Raw genomic sequence first — 17,975 nt, forward strand, 5'->3', positions numbered from 1 at the left:
CTGGTGGTGCAGTGGTTAAGAATCTGCCTGCCAATGCAGGGGACATAGGTTTGATCCCTGGTCCAGGAAGATCCCACATGCCACGGAGCAACTAAGCCCGTGCACCACAACTACTGAGTCTGCGCTCTAGAGCCCGCGAGCCACAACTACTGAAGCCTGCGCGCCTAGAGTCTGTGCTTCGCAACAAGAGAAGCCACCGCAATGAGAAGCCCACACACTGCAACGAAGAGTAGCCCCCGCTCTCTGCAACTAGAGAAAGCCCGCATGCAGCAACGAAGACCCAACACAGCCAAAAATAAATAAATCAAATAAATAAATTTATATAAAAAAAGACACAAAAAAGGTTGAAAGCAAAACAATGTAAACACTTATACCATGTACACATTAATATCAAATACAAAGCCGACTTTAAGGCAAGAAGATAAAGAGATAAAAAGGAACATTTCATGCTGAGTCAATTCAACAAAAAGACATAACAATTCTAAATTTCTGTGCACCTGATAAATACAGCTTAAATATATAAAACAAAAGTTGAAAGGGGAAAAAAAAGGAGAAAGCCACAATCACAGTTGGAGATTTTAACAAATGTCAATCAGTAACACATGACAGCAGACACAAAAAAATCAGTAAAGATATAAAAGGTCTGAACAACATTAGCAAAACTGACCTCACAGACATATACAGGACATTTTACTCGACTCAAATGACATGTATAAAACACCCACTAAGTATGTATTCTTTTTAACAGCACATGAACAGACCATAAGCTAAGTGACTCAAGAATTTTCAAAGGTCAGGAATCATATACAATATGCTCTTTGACCACAATGGAATTAAACTAGAAATCAATAAAGAAATTTAACTAGAAAGATCCTCAAACGTTTAGAAATTAAGCAACATATCTCTAAATAATTCATGGGTCAAGAAGAAGTCATAATGGATATTAAAAATATTTTAAGATGAATGAAAACAAAAGTATGACATATCAAAATTTTCAGAATGCAGCTACAGCAATGCTTAGAGGGCAAATTTTAACTTTAAATGTATATATTAGAAAAAAAAAGATTGAAAATCTTACTAGAAGCTAAAAAAGAACAAATCAAATCCAAGGTAGATTGTAGGAAGGAAATAATAAAGAACAGAAATCAATTAAATAGAAAAAAAAAAAAGTCAAGAAAGCCAAAAGTTGGTTCTTTAAAAAGATTAACTGATAAACCTCTAGCCAAACTTATCAACAAAAAAAATAAGACACAAATAAAAAGAGGACCTCACTAAAATCAGAACTAAAAAGGCGACCTCATTAAAAATCTTAGACATGCCAAACTAAACATTACAAGCAACTTTATATCAATAAATTTGACAATTTAGAGAAAATGTACAAATTCCTTGAAAAACACAACTTACCAAAACTGACACAAAAAGAAACAGGAAATCTAAATAATCCTATAATTATTAAAGAATTTAATCCAAAACTTAAAAGGCTTTTGACAAAGAAAACTCCAGGCCTAGACAGCGTCCTTGGTGAATGGTTACAAAACATTTAAGAAAGAAATAACACCAGTCTTAAACAAACTCTTCCAGAGAATAGATAATGATGAAAATTTTCCCAATTCATTTTATAAGGTCAGTATAACCCTAATACCAACACATGAAAAAGACCTTATAAGAAAGGAAAATTAAAGCCAGTTATCTCCCATAAACAAAGAAACAAAAACCTTAAACAATATATTAGAAAATCTAATACATCATGACCAAATAGGTTTACCCCAGAAATGCTAGTTTGCCTTAACATTCAAAACCCACTCAATGTTATTAGGCATATGTACCTCTGAAAACAGAATTTTAAAATATGTAGAACTAGGGACTTCCCTGTCAGTCCAGTGGTTAAGGCTCCACACTTCCACTGCCGGGGGCTCAGGTTTGATCCCTGTTTGGGGAACTAAGATCTGGCATGCCATGTGGCACAGCTAAAAAATTTTAAATAAATAAAAAATAAAAATAAAACAAATAAATAAAATATGTAGAGCTAAAACTGACAAAACTGAAAAATATAGATAAATCCACAATTAAAGTTGGAGACTTCAATATGCCTTTCTCAATAAATGACAGAATAGACCAAAAAAAAAAGAATCCGTAAAAATAAATAAGACCCGAACAATGCTGTCAACCAACTTGACCTAATTGACATTTACAGAACAGTGTACCTTAAAACAACAGAATACATGTGCTTTTCAAATACACATGGAAGAGCTACCAATAAAGATTATATTGGGGCCATAAAATAAACCTCAATAAATATAAAAGTACTGAAATCATACAAAGTATGATGTGAACTCAAGGGAATTAAATCAGAAATCAGTAACAAAATGATAGCTGGAAAGTCTCCAAATATTTGGAAGTGAAAAAACACACTTCTAAAAAGTTATGGTGGATTTTTGTTTTTGCTGTTATAAGCCATATGGTACTCTATAACTATAAAAATTACATTTTAAAAAACCAGGTTCTGACACTGAACATAGAATAGGACTCTAATCCTGTACAGAAAACCTGAATGTGTGTGTCTCCCCAAAATTAACTTGAATGTGTGTCCCCCCAAAATTCATACGTTGGAAGCCTTACCCCTGGCATGGCTGTATTTGGAGATGGGTCCTCTAAGCAAGTAATTAAGGTTAAATGAGTCCATAAGGGTGAATCCCTGATCCTATAGGATTAGTGTCCTTATAAGAAGAGGTATCAGAAAGCTCACTCCCTCTCTCTCCACACACATGCACCAAGAAAAGGCCATGTGAGGTCACAGTGAGAAGGTGGGTGTCTACAAGTCAGGAGGAAAGCTCTCACAGAAACTGAATTTACCAGCACCTAATATTGGAATTCCCAGACTCCAGAACTGTGAGAAAATAAATTTCTGTTGTTTACACACACACACACACACACACACACACACACACACACACACACACACACCTCTTTTCTTTTTTTTGGCCACACTGCATGGCAAGCAGAACTTCCCTGACCAGGGATCGAACCTGCGCCCCCTGCAGTGGAAGCGTGGGGTCTTAACCACTGGACCACCAGGGAAGCCCCACACACACTTCTAAATAACCCATGGGTCAAAAAAGATATCCCAAGAGAAATTAGAAAATACTGTCAACTGAAGTTGATGAAATGCAATATATCAAAATTTGTGGGGCATAGCTAGCACAGTGCTTAAAGGGAAATTGATACATTCTATAGTATTATTAGAAAATAAAGTCTCAAATCCATGACCTAAGCTCCCACTTAAAGAAACTAGAAAAAGACCAAATTAAATCCAAAGCAAAGAGACAGAAGAAAATAATAGACAACAGCAAAAACCAGTAAAATAGAAAACAGAAAAATAGAGAAATTAATGAAACCAAAAGCTTGTTCTTTGAAAAACCTCTAGCCAGAATGATTAAGAGAAAGACATAAATTACGAGTGTGAGGAATAAAAGAACAGACATCATTACAGAGCCCACAGACATTAAAAAGATGACAAAGGAATATTATGAAAAACTTTATGCCAATAAATTCAACAACTTGGATAGAACAAATACCTGAAAAGATACCAGCTGTCAAAGCTCACTCAAGAACAAAGAGATAACTGAATAGCCCTTTATCTGTTAAAGAAATTGAATTCATAGTTAAAAACATCCTACAAAGAAAACTCCAGGCCCAGATGGCTTCACTGGTGCATTCAACAAAACATTTAAGGAAGAAATAAAACCAATTCACAAACTCTTCAAAAAAAACAAAAAACAAAAAAACACAAAGAAAAGGAAAGAACACTTCCCAACTCATTGTATGAGGTCAGTATTACCCTAATACCAAAACCAAAGACATTACAAGAAAAGAAAACTACAGGGGCTTCCCTGGTGGCGCAGTGGTTAAGGATCTGCCTGCCAATGCAGGGGACACAAGTTCGATCCCTGGTCCGGGAAGATCCCACATGCCACTAAGCCCATGCGCCACTACTGAGCCTGCGCTCTAGAGTCCATGAGCCACAACTACTCAAGCCTGCGAGCCCCAACTACTGAAGCCTGCATGCCACAACTACTGAAGCCCACGTGCCTAGAGCACGTGCTCCACAACAAGAGAAGCCACTGCAATGAGAAGCCTGCGCACCCAATGAAGAGTAGCCCCTGCTCGCCTCAACTAGAGAAACCCCGCGCGCAGCAACAAACACCCAACACAGCCAATAAATAAATAAATATATATATTAAAAAAAAAAAAACTACAGACAACCACAGACGCAAAAATCCTTAACAAAATATTAGCAAATCAAACCCAGCAATACAAAAAAAAAATACCTATATCATGATCAAAAGGGTCGATTTATCACTGAAATGCAAAAATGCTTTGAAATTTGAAAATCAATCAATATAATTCACCATATCGACAGACTAAAAGCAAAAACGAAAACAAAAGATAATCTCAATAGATGTAGAAAAAGCTTTTCACAAAATCCAACATCAGTTCATGATAAAAACTCTCCACAACTAAGAATAGTAGAGAACTTCCTCAATCTGATAAACAATAGTTATAAACCAACAAATTCTGCTTAGTGGTGAAAAATTGAGTGTATTTTCCCTAAGAGATCAGGAACAAAGGAAAACATGCCCACTCTCACTACTTCTCTTCAACACTGTACTGAATGTCCTAGCCAGTGCATAATAAGATGGGGGCTGACGGACGGAGAGGAGAAGAGAGAGGGAGAGGAAGGAAGAGAGAGGGAGGGGAAGGAAGAGAGAGGAAGGAATGGAAAGGAAGAAAGAAAAGACACACAAATTGGAAATGAAGGGAAAAAAACTCCTTATTTGTAGATGACTTAATTATCTATGTGAGAAATCCCTCGGGACTTCCCTGGCAGTCCAGCGGTTAAGACTCTGCACTCCCAATGCAGGGGGCACAGGTTCGATCCCTGGTCAGGGAACTAAGATCCCACATGCCGCATGGTGCAGCCAAAACAAAAAAAAGACAGCAACTTTCCCAAATTGATCAACAGTTTCATTATCAATCAATATGCCAGCAAGTATTTTTGAAGAAAATGACAAGCCAATCCTAAAATTTACATGGAAATGCAAAGTACCTAGAATAGCCCAATGACCTTGTTTAAAAAAAAAAGTTGGAAGACACAGACTACCTGATTTCAAGACTGCGATATTGGTGAAAGGTCAAATACATAGACCAATGGAAAAGAAGAGAGTGTCCATGAATGACCCACACAAATAGTGACTTTTTCACATAGATACAAAGGTAATTTAATGGAGAAAGAAATCTTTTCAACAAATAGTGCTGAAACAACTGGACATTCACAGGTAAAAAAAGAATCTCAAATATACCTCCCACATTATACAGTAATTAACTCAGATGCCAGAACTCAAAAGATCCTGCATGCCGCAACGAAAATCCCGCCTGCTGCAACTAAGACCTGGCGCAGCGAAATAAATAAATAAATATATTTTTTAATTAACTCAAAATGGATCACATACACCTATATGTAATGTGTAAAACTACAACTTCTAGAAGAAAACAGGAAAAAAAACTTTGTGGCCTTGGATTAGGCAAAGGTTCCCTGATACGACACAAAAGCATAATCTGTAAAAGTAAAACCTGGGACTTCCCTGGTGGTCCAGTGGTTAAGAGTCCGCCTCCGAATGCAAGTGACGTGGGTTCAATCCCTGGTTGGGGAACTAAGATCCCACATGCCGAGGGGCAACTAAGCCTGCGTGCTCTAGAGCCTGCACGCCACAACGAAAGAAGCCCGCGTGCCACAACAAAGATCCTGCGTGTCGCACCTAAGACCCGAAGCAGCCACATAAATAAATAAATAAAACTTCAACAAACAAACAAACAAAAAACTTGAAGTAGCTCCTCATGGCTAATGCTGAAACAATTCGGGTAAAGTAAATAATGATAACATGGCACTGTAACTCAAATAATAAAACAAACATCCATGAGCCCACACTCATATAAAAACTGAATAAATAAATGAGGGAGAAGAGACTGCTCTTCTTTACAGAAAAATTCCAGTTAATAAATGTAAAAGGAACAACAGAAATAAAAAATCACCATTATAATTGTTGCAGGTGATCTACCAATGGAGGCTAAAATTAGGGGGGGAACATCTGAAGAGAAAAAGGATATATGCATAGTTTCAAAGTATCTCATGCAAGATATGTAGTAATTATGAATGAAATATAGACAAACAACAGAATAACGAACAAACATTTCACCAAAAAATATCTACAAATGGCCAATAAATACATGAAAATATGCTTTATATCATTATTCATTAGGGAAATGCAAGTTAACACAAGGAAATACACCTAGCAGAACAGATAGAATTAAGAAGTCTGTTAACTGCTGGCAAGGATGTGGATCAACTGTAAATCTCATACATTCCTGCTGGGAATGTAAAATGGTACAGCTACTCTGGAAAACAGTTTAGCAGTTTCGTATAAAGTTAAACATACATTTACTGTAAGACCCAGCAATGTCACTCCTAGTTATTACCCCGAGAAAAATGAAAACGTATGTCTATCAAAGAACTAGGGATTTCCCTGGTGGTGCAGTGGTTAAGAATCTGCCTGCCAATGCGCCTTCCTGCTCCAGGAAGATCCCACATGCCGTCGATCAACTAAACCTGTGCACCACAACTACTGAGCCCACGTGCCACAACTACTGAAGCCCGCATGCCTACAGCCCGTACTCTGCAACAAGAGAAGCCACTGCAATGAGAAACCCGCACACAGCAACGAAGACCCAATGCAAACAAAAATAAATAAATAAAATACAAATAAATTTATTTTAAAAAAAGAATTATATGTGGGGACTTCCCTGGCGGTCCAGTGGTTAAGACTCCACACTCCCAATGCAGGGGGCACTGGTTCGATCCGTGGTCGGGGAACTAAAATCCCATATGCCACGTGGGGTAGCCCAAAAAAAGAAAAAAAAAAAAAAAAGAACTACATGTGAAGGTTTATAGCAGCTTTAGTCATAACAGGCAAAAACTAGAAAGAACCCAAATGTCCATCAGCTGGTGAACAGATAAACAAATTGTGGTGTATCTATACAATAGAATACTACTCAGCAATGAAGAACAAACATGAATTCATCTCAAAAGCATTAGATGAAGTGAAAGATACGGGATGCACACAATACTGTAAATCAACTATACTTCAATAAAAATTTTAAAAGATACCAGATGCAAAAGGTTACATACAGGGCTTCCCTGGTGGCGCAGTGGTTGAGAATCTGCCTGCCAATGCAGGGGACACGGGTTCGAGCCCTGGTCTGGGAAGATCCCACATGCCGTGGAGCAACTAGGCCCGTGAGCCACAACTACTGAGCCTGCGCGTCTGGAGCCTGTGCTCCGCAACAAGAGAGGTAGCGATAATGAGAGGCCCGCACACCGTAATGAAGCGTGGCCCCCACTTGCTGCAACTAGAGAAAGCCCTCGCACAGAAATGAAGACCCAGCACAGCCATAAATAAATAAATAAATAAATAAACCCAAAGTTTAAAAAAAAAGGTTACATACATACTGCATAACACCTATATGTAATATTGCAGAAAACACAAAACTGTAAGAATAAAATTGAGATCACTGGTTCCCAAAGGCTGAGAATGAAGGACTGCAAAGGGGAGTGAGGGAACTTTTAGAGAGAGATGTTCCATATATTGATTGTAGTGGCAGTTACACAACTATGTCCATTTTTCAAAACTCACTGAAAAAATTTTATTGTACAAAAATTATCTCAATAAATCTGACATTAAAAAAGAATCAATGTAACTCTCCATATTAACAGAATAAAGGAGGGAATTCCCTGGCAGTCCAGTGATTAGGACTCCGCACTTCCACTGCAGGGAGCATGAGGTCGATCCCTGGTCAGGTAACTAAGATCCCACATGCCACACAACACAGCCAAAAACAAAAAAAACAAAAAAGAAAAACCAGAATAAAGGAGAAAAAACATACGATAATCTTAATAGAGATTTTAAAAAAGCATTTGACCAAATTCAGTATGTGATAAAACTCTCAGAAAACTAGGAAAAAAATTTTCATAATCTGATACAATATATCTATAAAAAGCCTACAACTATCATCACACATAATAAGGAATACTGAACACCTTACCCCAAGTTCAGAAATAAGACGTGGATGTCCACTATCACAACTTCTAACCTACATAGCAATGGAGGTCTATTATTTGCGATGAGAAAAAGAAATCATAAGTGTTCACTTTAAAACCATTTGTTAAGCTAAATAAAGAAGTCTTTATTCACTTGTCTGTATATGTTATATTTCACAATAAAAATATAATGTTTCAGGCTTCCTTGGTGGCACAGTGGTTAAGAATCCACCTGCCAATGAAGGGGACATGGGTTCTACCCTGGTCCGGGAAGATCCCACATGCCGCGGAGCAACTAAGCCCATGTGCCACAACTACTGAGCCTGCGCTCTACAGCCCGCGAGCCACAACTACTGAGCCCTCATCCCACAACTACTGAAGCCCACACACCTAGAGCCCATGCTCCACAACAAGAGAAGCCACAGCAATGAGAAGCCCACACACCACGACGAAGAGCAGCCCCGCTCGGTGCAACTAGAGAAAGCTCGCGCACAGCAACGAAGACCCAGTGCAGCCCAAAATAAATAATAATAAATAAAATAAATTAAAAAAAAATATATATATATATATATATATAAAATGTTTCAAAAAAACTTTAAGGAGGCCTAATCCTATGACCTAGCAATTCCACACAACAAAAATTAGGCATATATGTTCACCAAAAGATCTACAGTAGAATGTTCACAGCAGCACCATTCAGAGTAGCCTACAACTGGTAAGTATTCACTCATTAAGAGTTGAATTAATAAAGAAAATACAGACTATTCTAACAACAGAATGCTATATCGTAATGAAAATGAACAATCTACAAGTACATGCAACAATGTGGACCAACTTCATAAACATAATGTTGAGTGGGAAAAGGCAGTCAAAAAACATATTCATATTTCACATAAAGTACAAAACAGGTGAACTAATCTGTGCCGCTAGAAGTCAAGATAATGGTTACCCATGGGTGGGTGTCAGTAATAAATGAAAGGAAGGACTTCTGGATACTAGTAATACTATTTCTTGATCTGGTTGCTGGTTACATGGGTGTATTCAATCTTTGAAAATTCAGTGAACTTGGATACCTTGGGATACGTGCAGTTTTCTGCATATTATACTTCAATAAAGAGGATTTTTTTTTAAAGAAAAGAAAAGAAAGCCTACCCATTGGAATAAAGAGTCCACCATCCTCTATCTCTTCCTCAGCTTGGTGAGCTAGAGTCCTGAGTGGCTTTTCTTGAGGAGAGGCACAGACATCTGGCTGAGATGATTTCCTAGGCTGGGCTGCTGGTTTTGCAGAGGGACTGTCTGATGGTAATGAAGGCATCTCCCCTCCAGAATGCATTTGAGATTTTCCTGGAAGAATCACAAATATTGCTCCACACTTTGTCCATTCTCAATTATACTCTGTTGTAGAAATCAGCATCTTGTTATAAAGTCCTTTTTAGTTAGATAACTTCATTAATGATGCATTTACTATACAGGCATTCCTCTCTCTTAAAGACAGTATCCTAAGAAAAATATTGAAATCAAAGCTCAGGTCCAATTTCTCATCTGTAATGTCAGGGAATTGAACTAGGTAATTGCTAAGGTCTTTCTAGTTCTAATATGCATTTTTTTTCCCTATGAAAAAATCATATTCGTAATTGTAGGGTGGGGGGAGGTATATTCCTGGTAACAAAAGGACATTTTATATAGATGACCATTAACACCACATTTAATCAACTATAAATGATATAGGATTTCCCTGGTGGCTCAGTGCTTAAGAATCCACCTGCCAATGCAGGGGACGTGGGTTCAAGCCCTGGTCCGGGACGATCCCACATGCCGCGGAGCAACTAGGCCCATGCGCCACAACTACTGAGCCTCCACTCTAGAGCCTATGAGCTACAACTACTGAGCCCGCATGCCACAATTACTGAAGCCCGTGCACCTAGAGTCCGTGCTCCGCAACAAGAGAAGCCACCGCAATGAGAAGCTCGTGCACCGCGGCAAAGAATAGCCCTCGCTCTCCGCAACTAGAGAAAAGCCCGCGTGCAGCAACGAAGACCCAATGCAGCCAAAAACACATAATTAAATTTTTTTTAAAGATATACATTATAAAATGTCCTGAACTTTCTGACTCTGTAAGATCAATCTTACAAAGCATTAGAGTAAAAATCACCATAACATTATAAATACATGGTTATACAGTTCATTAGACAACTTTCTCCTTTCCTCACCTCAACTCTTTTTTGTTTGTTTGTTTGTTTGTTTGGCTGAGCCGCATGGGTTGTGGGATCCTAGTTCCCCAACCAAGGATGGAACTCAGGGCCCCCGTAGTGAGAGTGCTGAGTCCTAACCACTGGACTGCCAGGGAATTCCCTCCTCACCTCAACTCTTAAAGAGTGCTACCTTTCTTTCCATTTTTCATCAGGGGCATTAAAAAGACAAAGAAACATTTATGCAATATCAAAAGCAAACATTAGAATCAAGCTGTCATAGGAACAAGAATACATAGAGGCTTGTGTATACACAGAAGATCTACAGAATATACACAAGGCATTGTTAAATAGTGATTGCTTCTGAGAACTTGGAAAACAAGAGGAGAAAGTGAAAGGGTACCTAACTTTTCCCTGTGTACTTTCTGCATTTAGGAACTTTTTTTCCATGTTTGTGTATTACATAGTTGAAAAAAATTGTTTTTCAAAAAGAGATCAAGTTATTTGTTACTGAGCCCCATTCAAAACAGATAATACTTTTTTAGACTGTTATCCCATCAACATTAGCAGTTTCAACTGGTATACACAAGATTTTTAATTGGAGGACACCCTGTCAACAAAGAAAAAAAGCCTTTATTTTCAACTAAAGTATGAATGAATCCTTAATTCTATTTACTCTCAATCTTACTTCCTTTACTTCAGGAGCCCATGATTAATTCACAATGTCAAAAAGGCTAAAAGCTGTAGCTTTAATAGGGACTGTACAACGAGTTGAATTCTAAATCCAACAAATCAAAAGTTCCTCTTGGGGGCTTCCCTGGTGGTGCAGTGGCTGAGAGTCTGCCTGCCAATGCAGGGGACACGGGTTCGAGCCCTGGTCTGGGAAGATCCCACATGCCGCGGAGCAACTGGGCCCGTGAGCCACAACTACTGAGCCTGCACGTCTGGAGCCTGTGCTCCGCAACAAGAGAGGCCGCGATAGTGAGAAGCCCACGCACTGCGATGAAGAGTGGCCCCCGCTCACCGCAACTGGAGAAAGCCCTCGCACAGAAATGAAGACCCAACACAGCCAAAAATAAATAAATAAATAAATAAATTTATTTAAAAAAAAAAAAAGTTCCTCTCAGGCAAATTTCTTATAAGAGGGAGGAACTTCAATCAGTAGCACAGCAGAGCTTTCTCATTAATCAACAATCGTTAATAATTTTTAGAATTAATGTCTAACATTTAAAAACTGAACTGATGCAAATGATTTTTTTAAACAAACATACCAGAATCTTTACATCTAAGCAAAATACAGAAGTTCACTTTGGTAGGTAGAGCTTCCATTGATACTTTTTCCACCTCAAACAGTTGGAACTACTCCAAAACTGTCCCTACAGTTTATCAGCTGCACTATACTCTACATAGAGAAAATATTCCTTTTCTCTGCAACCTTTTTTTGCTGATCCCATCTCATTGCTTCTCAATTTAATTTCCCTCCTACAGAACCGCCTAGGATCCCACTCTTCTTTTCCTCTTATCAATCTGCTAGATGCCAAAGACCTTAGAAAGGGAAGTCAAGAAGGGTAAGAGACGGACTTCCCTGTCTTAACCTCTCAGTGGTTAAGAATCTGCCTTCCAATGCAGGGGGACGTGGGTTTGATCCCTGGTAGGGGAACTAAGATCCTACATGCCGCAGGGCAACTAAGCCCGCACGCTCTGGAGCCCACGCGCCGCAACGGGGAAGATCCCACATGCCTGCCGCAATGAAGATCCCGCGTGCCGCAACTAAGACCCAATGCAGCCAAATAAAGAAAGAAATAAAGTAATAAAGAAGGGTTAGAGAGAGAAGTAAAAGCCTTATTCAGAGCACAGCTGTAACTTGTTTACCGCCAGTCTAACAACTTCAAATTGATAACATGAAAATAATTAGCTGAAAACTGTAAAAACCAACTAATTTTAAGCTGAAATCTGCCTAAGTTAATCATTTTTAGAAGGCAAAGAAAGGAAAAAAAGGCTTAAGTTGAAATCCGGGTCCATAAATCAATTTTAAAAGAACAATTAAAATTCTGTAAGAATAAACACCAATATAGAAAAGGGTTTAATCACTAGCACCTGCAGTCTAGAAACATGACTTAACAGTGTATATCAATTATAACACAATGCTGATACTTCAAAATAACCTAGATGTTTTTTCTGTTTTTTCCCCCCACATAATCATAATAAAAAAACCAAAATGTCACTTAAAAGAAAGCAAAACAACGAAAAGAATATGCACTAAATTATAACAGTAATTACTCTGAGCAGTTAAGATTATGGGGGACTTTTATTTTCTTCTTTCAACTTTTCAATATTTTCCAAAACGCACATGTATGAATTTTCAATCTTCCTTCTTTCCTCCTTTCTGCTTTTTATGTGACATTTCTATTTGGCCGAACAAAGTTACTTGGGGGGAAAAAAGGAGTCATAATGTACTTCTTTTACTGGTATTACTTGTATATACAGCTAATTGAAGTACAAGGTGGGAGAACCAACGGGGTAGTAGTATTACAGATAATCCTAAAAAATAAATGTTTATTTATCTACACTTGGATATTTGTAAACTGACCACTGAAAATATCTCTAGATTCCACTCCTCAATAGGTGAGTGACTTTGAACCCCTACTTAATTTTACATTCCTTCTCTAGCACTTTAATCCTGCATTTTCCTCCATTTCCTCCTGTCTTCATGTCACAAATACAACCTAGCCAAGGAAAAAGTTCTATAGTCTTGCCACCCCCTCTAGCGATTTCCATTCTCCCATGGCACAAATTATTACTGGGGCTTTCATCCCTCCCTCTTTAATTCCATCATTTGATTTCCTTTTTCCAAAAGACTCTCCTAAATCTACTCTCAAAGATCATCAACCTTTAAATGTAATATTTTCTCAGGCATCATTATATCTCCTTTGTCACTAAATTTTAAATGATGTATCTGTTCTTAAAACTCTCCTCCCAGGGCTTTCCTGGTGGCGCAGTGGTTGAGAGTCTGCCTGCCAATGCAGGGGACACGGGTTTGAGCCCTGGTCCGGGAAGATCCCACATGCCGCGGAGCAACTGGGCCCATGAGCCACAACTACTGAGCCTGCGCGTCTGGAGCCTGTGCTCCGCAACAAGAGAGGCCGTGATAGTGAGAGGCCCGCACACCACGATGAAGAGTGGCCCCCGCTTGCCGCAACTAGAGAAAAAGCCCTCGCACAGAAACGAAGACCCAACACAGCCAAAAATAAACAAATAAATAAAATAAAGAGGAAACATTTTTTAAAAAATACAAAAACAACCCAAAAAAAACTCTCCTCCCTCCTTGACTTTCACTATTACTTCTGCAGTTTTCCCTTCTCTGTCATCTTCTTCCATGCTCCTTTCCATGAAGAAGAACCACAATTAACACTTTTCTAGTCCTATCTCTTACCAACTGAGATTGAGAAAACTCCAATCTCAATTTTCTGTTTTTCCTTGATGGCACCTCACACTCCATATATCTAAAGCTGAACTCATTTCAACCCCCTCAAATACCTTCCCCGTGAAGGCATGCTTCACCATCCCCCAGTCCAGTTATCTTAAATGGTATCAGTCTCTGAGTAATATTAATTCTTTCTTTGTAATGTCTCTGAGATATACCCTTTCTTCTCTATCCTTACTGACAACATCCTACGCCAATACTTTATACAGTCTCAAGGGCATAACAGCATGGCTCTGTATAGTAATCTGGATCTATCCTTTCTATCTGAAGCCCTGCTACCCTCCCACACAAACACAGCACTTCTATGTGTCTGTAGAAAATGCTATTCTGCCTCCACTCCTTCACCCCAATCCATCGAACCCTATCAATCCAAGTTCTGGTTTCAAAAATCCTAATTACTTGTACCACACTAGCACTTAATCACATAGTATCTTAAACTGCTCCAAATGAATTATCCATAATTCATTTGGAGCAGTGTCTTGTCTTCCCAACTAGACTATAAGCTTTTTGAGGTCAGAACTATGCTTTCTGCTTCTTTTGTTAATTGGCTATAACCTTCAGGAAACGTTGAAACACTTAAGTGTGAAAAACAAAGCCCTTTACAATCTAAACACAATCTACCGCTCTGAAGATATCTCTCACTACCTCTTCTGCCTCTGCCTCTGCTCAGACTGTTCTTGGCCTAAGATACTCCATGCCACCAGTCCATCAAACCACAACTCATCTTTCAAGTCCTAAGGGTTATGTCACCTCTGTAGAGCCTTACCAAATGCCACAGGCAGCAGTCTCTCCCTTTAAGCCGCTGCCCCTCCTCAAGGCCCACTTCATAAATACTCACCAAATCACAAAAGGCCATACATAGTTCATCCCTCCAGAAATGATGAAAAGGTAAGAGAAAGAAAAGGATACAGAAGATGATCCAGGAAATGGCAGGGGAGAAGAAAGTTTCCACCCATTCATAACGCTCAACACTGACCCTTACAAGCACCACAGCTCCAATTCCATAGCAAATCAGCATCCTCTTTCAGAAACGCTATTTTGTAAAGGCACTGCAGAGAGTGCGATGACAACAGCAAAGGCAATGGCAAGCTGGTACTGACAAGGAAAATGTAACCTAAGACCTTCCATATCTTACCTCCTTCTTCCTTGAATTCTTCACTAGGATCTCCTGAAAAAGGCTCCTTTGCGATAAGATGATCACCTCTGTCTTCTTGAGCAACTGACCCAGGCCTCAGTATAATTTTCTTCCCTCTCCTTGAACTAGTGGCCTGCAGTTTTCCTTTACCAATGTGTATATTTAGGGACTGGGAAGACTCCAAGGAAGGCAGGGTGATTCCCTGAGAGATGGCCACATCGACAGCTTCTACAACTGGTGTATTTGTGTCCTGGGTGAGCATCCCAGAGCTCAAAGATGGGTCCTCCATACCAAGCTGATTTCCTGCATCCTGCACAGACTGCACTTCAAGGCCAGCTGCTCTGCCATAACTTGGACCCCAGGACACTGACACTGACCCCAGGTCTTTAACTTGGTCAGATTCTGGTTTAACAGCTGACTCTAGGTCTAAGTCATCTTCCTCCTGGTTGCCCTGATGCTGTGGGGACTCTGTCAATGTAGTTCTTCTCTTCTTACAGGGCAACATTTTGCAAGTCCCACTTCTGTTCCATCCTGAAAGGATAAAGGCAAGTTCTTATCACCTTCCTATTAATTAATGATAATAACATTTCCTCAAATTTTTTCACTTATTCATGTTCAATCATGAACACGGTACTTTACACCAAATGCACAATGTCCCATTAGGTGGGAGGTGAGAGACAGTGTTAGACTGCCTGAGCTCAAATCCTAACTCTATTACTGATTAGTGTGTTATCTTGGCTGAATGACTTAACCTCTCCAAACTTCGGTTTCCTCAACTGTAAAAAATAAAAATTCTTCTCACCTCATGGAGTTGTTATAAGAATTAAATAGTAAGTGATTAGTGTTAGTTATTATTATTACCATCAGGGAGGCAGAATAACGTGATGCTGAAAGCAAACTGTGGAGTCAAACTGTCTGGATTTGTTTCCCAAGTAAGCTTCTCTCCAGCTTTGTGACCTTGCATAAGTTACTTAAACTGAATCTCAGTTTCTTCAGCTATAAAATGAAATAAAAATAGCACCTACATCATTAGATAGTAATTTCTTAGATCAATAAATGTTTGCTACTGTTGCTTTCATAAACAGGTATTTCCATTAACAGAAACAATCCAAAAGCAAAGTGTGGTTGTTTAAAAAGGTTAGACTATATTAACAGAAATTTTGTGTTGAAAACAAGAAAGAGATTCCTAACTGTTCCCTATACTATGTTACTTCTGGACTCTTGGCTTCAATTCCAATTATCACATTCTAATGGCAACACTAACCTAAAGTGGATGGTATCTTCTCTTATGTTCGCATAGCAACTATTTGCAAACCTCTTTTTTCATACTTACAACTTTTATGATTGCTTCTTGTCTCCTTCCCACCACCCTGCCCCAAAACAATGTGCTTTTTGAGGGAAAGAACTCTTTTTAGCTAGTACGCCTAGGACTCAGCAGTATCTGCCCTATTGTAGATACTCAATAAATGTTCCTCGAATGAATGAATGAGTGTGTGAACTTCCTATTCTGTGCTTATTCTATGCCGCTTGGATCAAGAGCATTATATAGAAACTGACTGCATCTTTCTACCCCCAAAAAACTTTATTCTCAATACAATAGGTCCAAAAATAGAAATAATCTGCCTCCTGTTACAGTGAGTTCTTCATCACTGACAATGTTGAAGCAAGGCCTGAACGCCCATCTACCAGGGGACTAGATGAAAGCGGGGACTAGAGGACTGCAAAATAAAGTTCTTTCTAAGAGTCTCAAGTATAAGGTTAGTTTCAAACCTCCTTAATTCAGTTTTTCCAGGACACTAGGAGAGATTCCCCCACCCATGCCAAATCAACTGATGTCCTTATCTTGATAATTAAAGTTCAATAAACACCTGAAGATTCCGCTGATAAGGGAATGGAAAGGGAGAATGAAGGGGAGTGGGATTAGTTCAGGCGAGTCGTATATTTCAGATAAATTACTGAGGTCCAAAAAAGGAGGAAAAAAAAAAAAAAAGGCAGCTACTATTCAAAGTCAGCAGCGTGCAGGGATCAGCTCCGGCACTTCAAAGACAGCAGAGGCTCTAAAGAGCCCCTCCCCCTTTGGGAACTGCAGTCAGACCGACAGTGAATGAATGCAAATCCGGAGGCAGGCCCAGCGCGGACCCCTCCTGGGAAAAGATTTCACAAAGGGGTCCTAACTGCGCTTTTGACCTCGCCGCCGAGCGCTGGCCCAAGTCCCCACTCCCAGCTAGACGCCTTCACTCCCCTACCTCTGTCACGCACCCCGCACCAGCCCTCAAACCCGACCGCCTCAGCCTGGACATCCTTCGCCCGGACGTCCAGCTCCCACCTGCCTCTTCCCGCCCCGCGGTACACGACCCAGTACCCTCACCAGCCTGCCCGATCCCGCGGAAACTCAGCTTCGGTACCACCGGAAGTCAGCCAACGTCAGTAACTGACGTGCGCGCCCCCGAGTCGCAGTGCGCGGCGTCAGGGCATCAAGGAGCATGCGCCAACCACAGGTGCCATCTTACTTTAGGGCAGAAAGAAGCCAAAGGGCTAGTATGTCCGTTGTTGGCAAAAATTTTAAAGGCAATACCTCGCTTTCTCTGTCCATGGAGCTATCCTACGCAAAACAAAACTGGGGGTTAAGGTTCAGTGGTTTAAGTTGACAATTAATCTTTCTCGCCTCTAGACACCTGGAATACAGGACCAAGGAAATGGAGAATTCATAAAATTTCAGAAAGAGGAATCACTGAGTTACAAATAGTGCAGTTTCCTGAATAAAGCTAAGGCAGTCTTGAACTCAATCCATAGTAATTATTCATATCTGTATAATACTCTGCTTACAAAATGTTTTCACCTACGTTATCAAAGGTAATTTTTTTTTTTAATCTTCACAATAAATCCTATGGGACAATGGTATTATTATACCTTCCAATTTACACAGGACAAATTTTTGGCTCAGCTGGGTAAGTGATTTCACAAAGATACACAGCTATCAGAAGGAATCAGATATCCTGACTCTAGCTTCTAATG

At 39.5% G+C, this 17,975-nt stretch overlaps 1 protein-coding gene across 6 annotated transcripts in view; it reads right to left on the minus strand.

The window, feature by feature from the left end:
• GON4L (gon-4 like) overlaps positions 1-17,975 on the minus strand; it is a 91,789-nt gene that overhangs the window by 71,662 nt on the left and 2,152 nt on the right. For 3 of the 6 annotated variants that reach the window (XM_059933495.1, XM_059933476.1, XM_059933460.1), the window contains exons 1-3: positions 17,329-17,411; positions 14,961-15,491; positions 9,305-9,496 (exon numbers count right to left, since the gene is read on the minus strand). In XM_059933495.1, coding sequence (XP_059789478.1) covers positions 9,305-9,496; positions 14,961-15,465 — 697 coding nt within the window. In that variant the 5' untranslated portion in view covers positions 15,466-15,491; positions 17,329-17,411. Of the gene's footprint in view, positions 1-9,304; positions 9,497-14,960; positions 15,492-17,328; positions 17,412-17,975 lie in introns of those variants that run through there. The other 3 variants (XM_059933467.1, XM_059933486.1, XM_059933506.1) reach the window with 3 other exon arrangements.

Source organism: Balaenoptera ricei, chromosome 1 (assembly GCF_028023285.1).
Source record: "Balaenoptera ricei isolate mBalRic1 chromosome 1, mBalRic1.hap2, whole genome shotgun sequence".
NCBI lineage: Eukaryota > Metazoa > Chordata > Mammalia > Artiodactyla > Balaenopteridae > Balaenoptera > Balaenoptera ricei.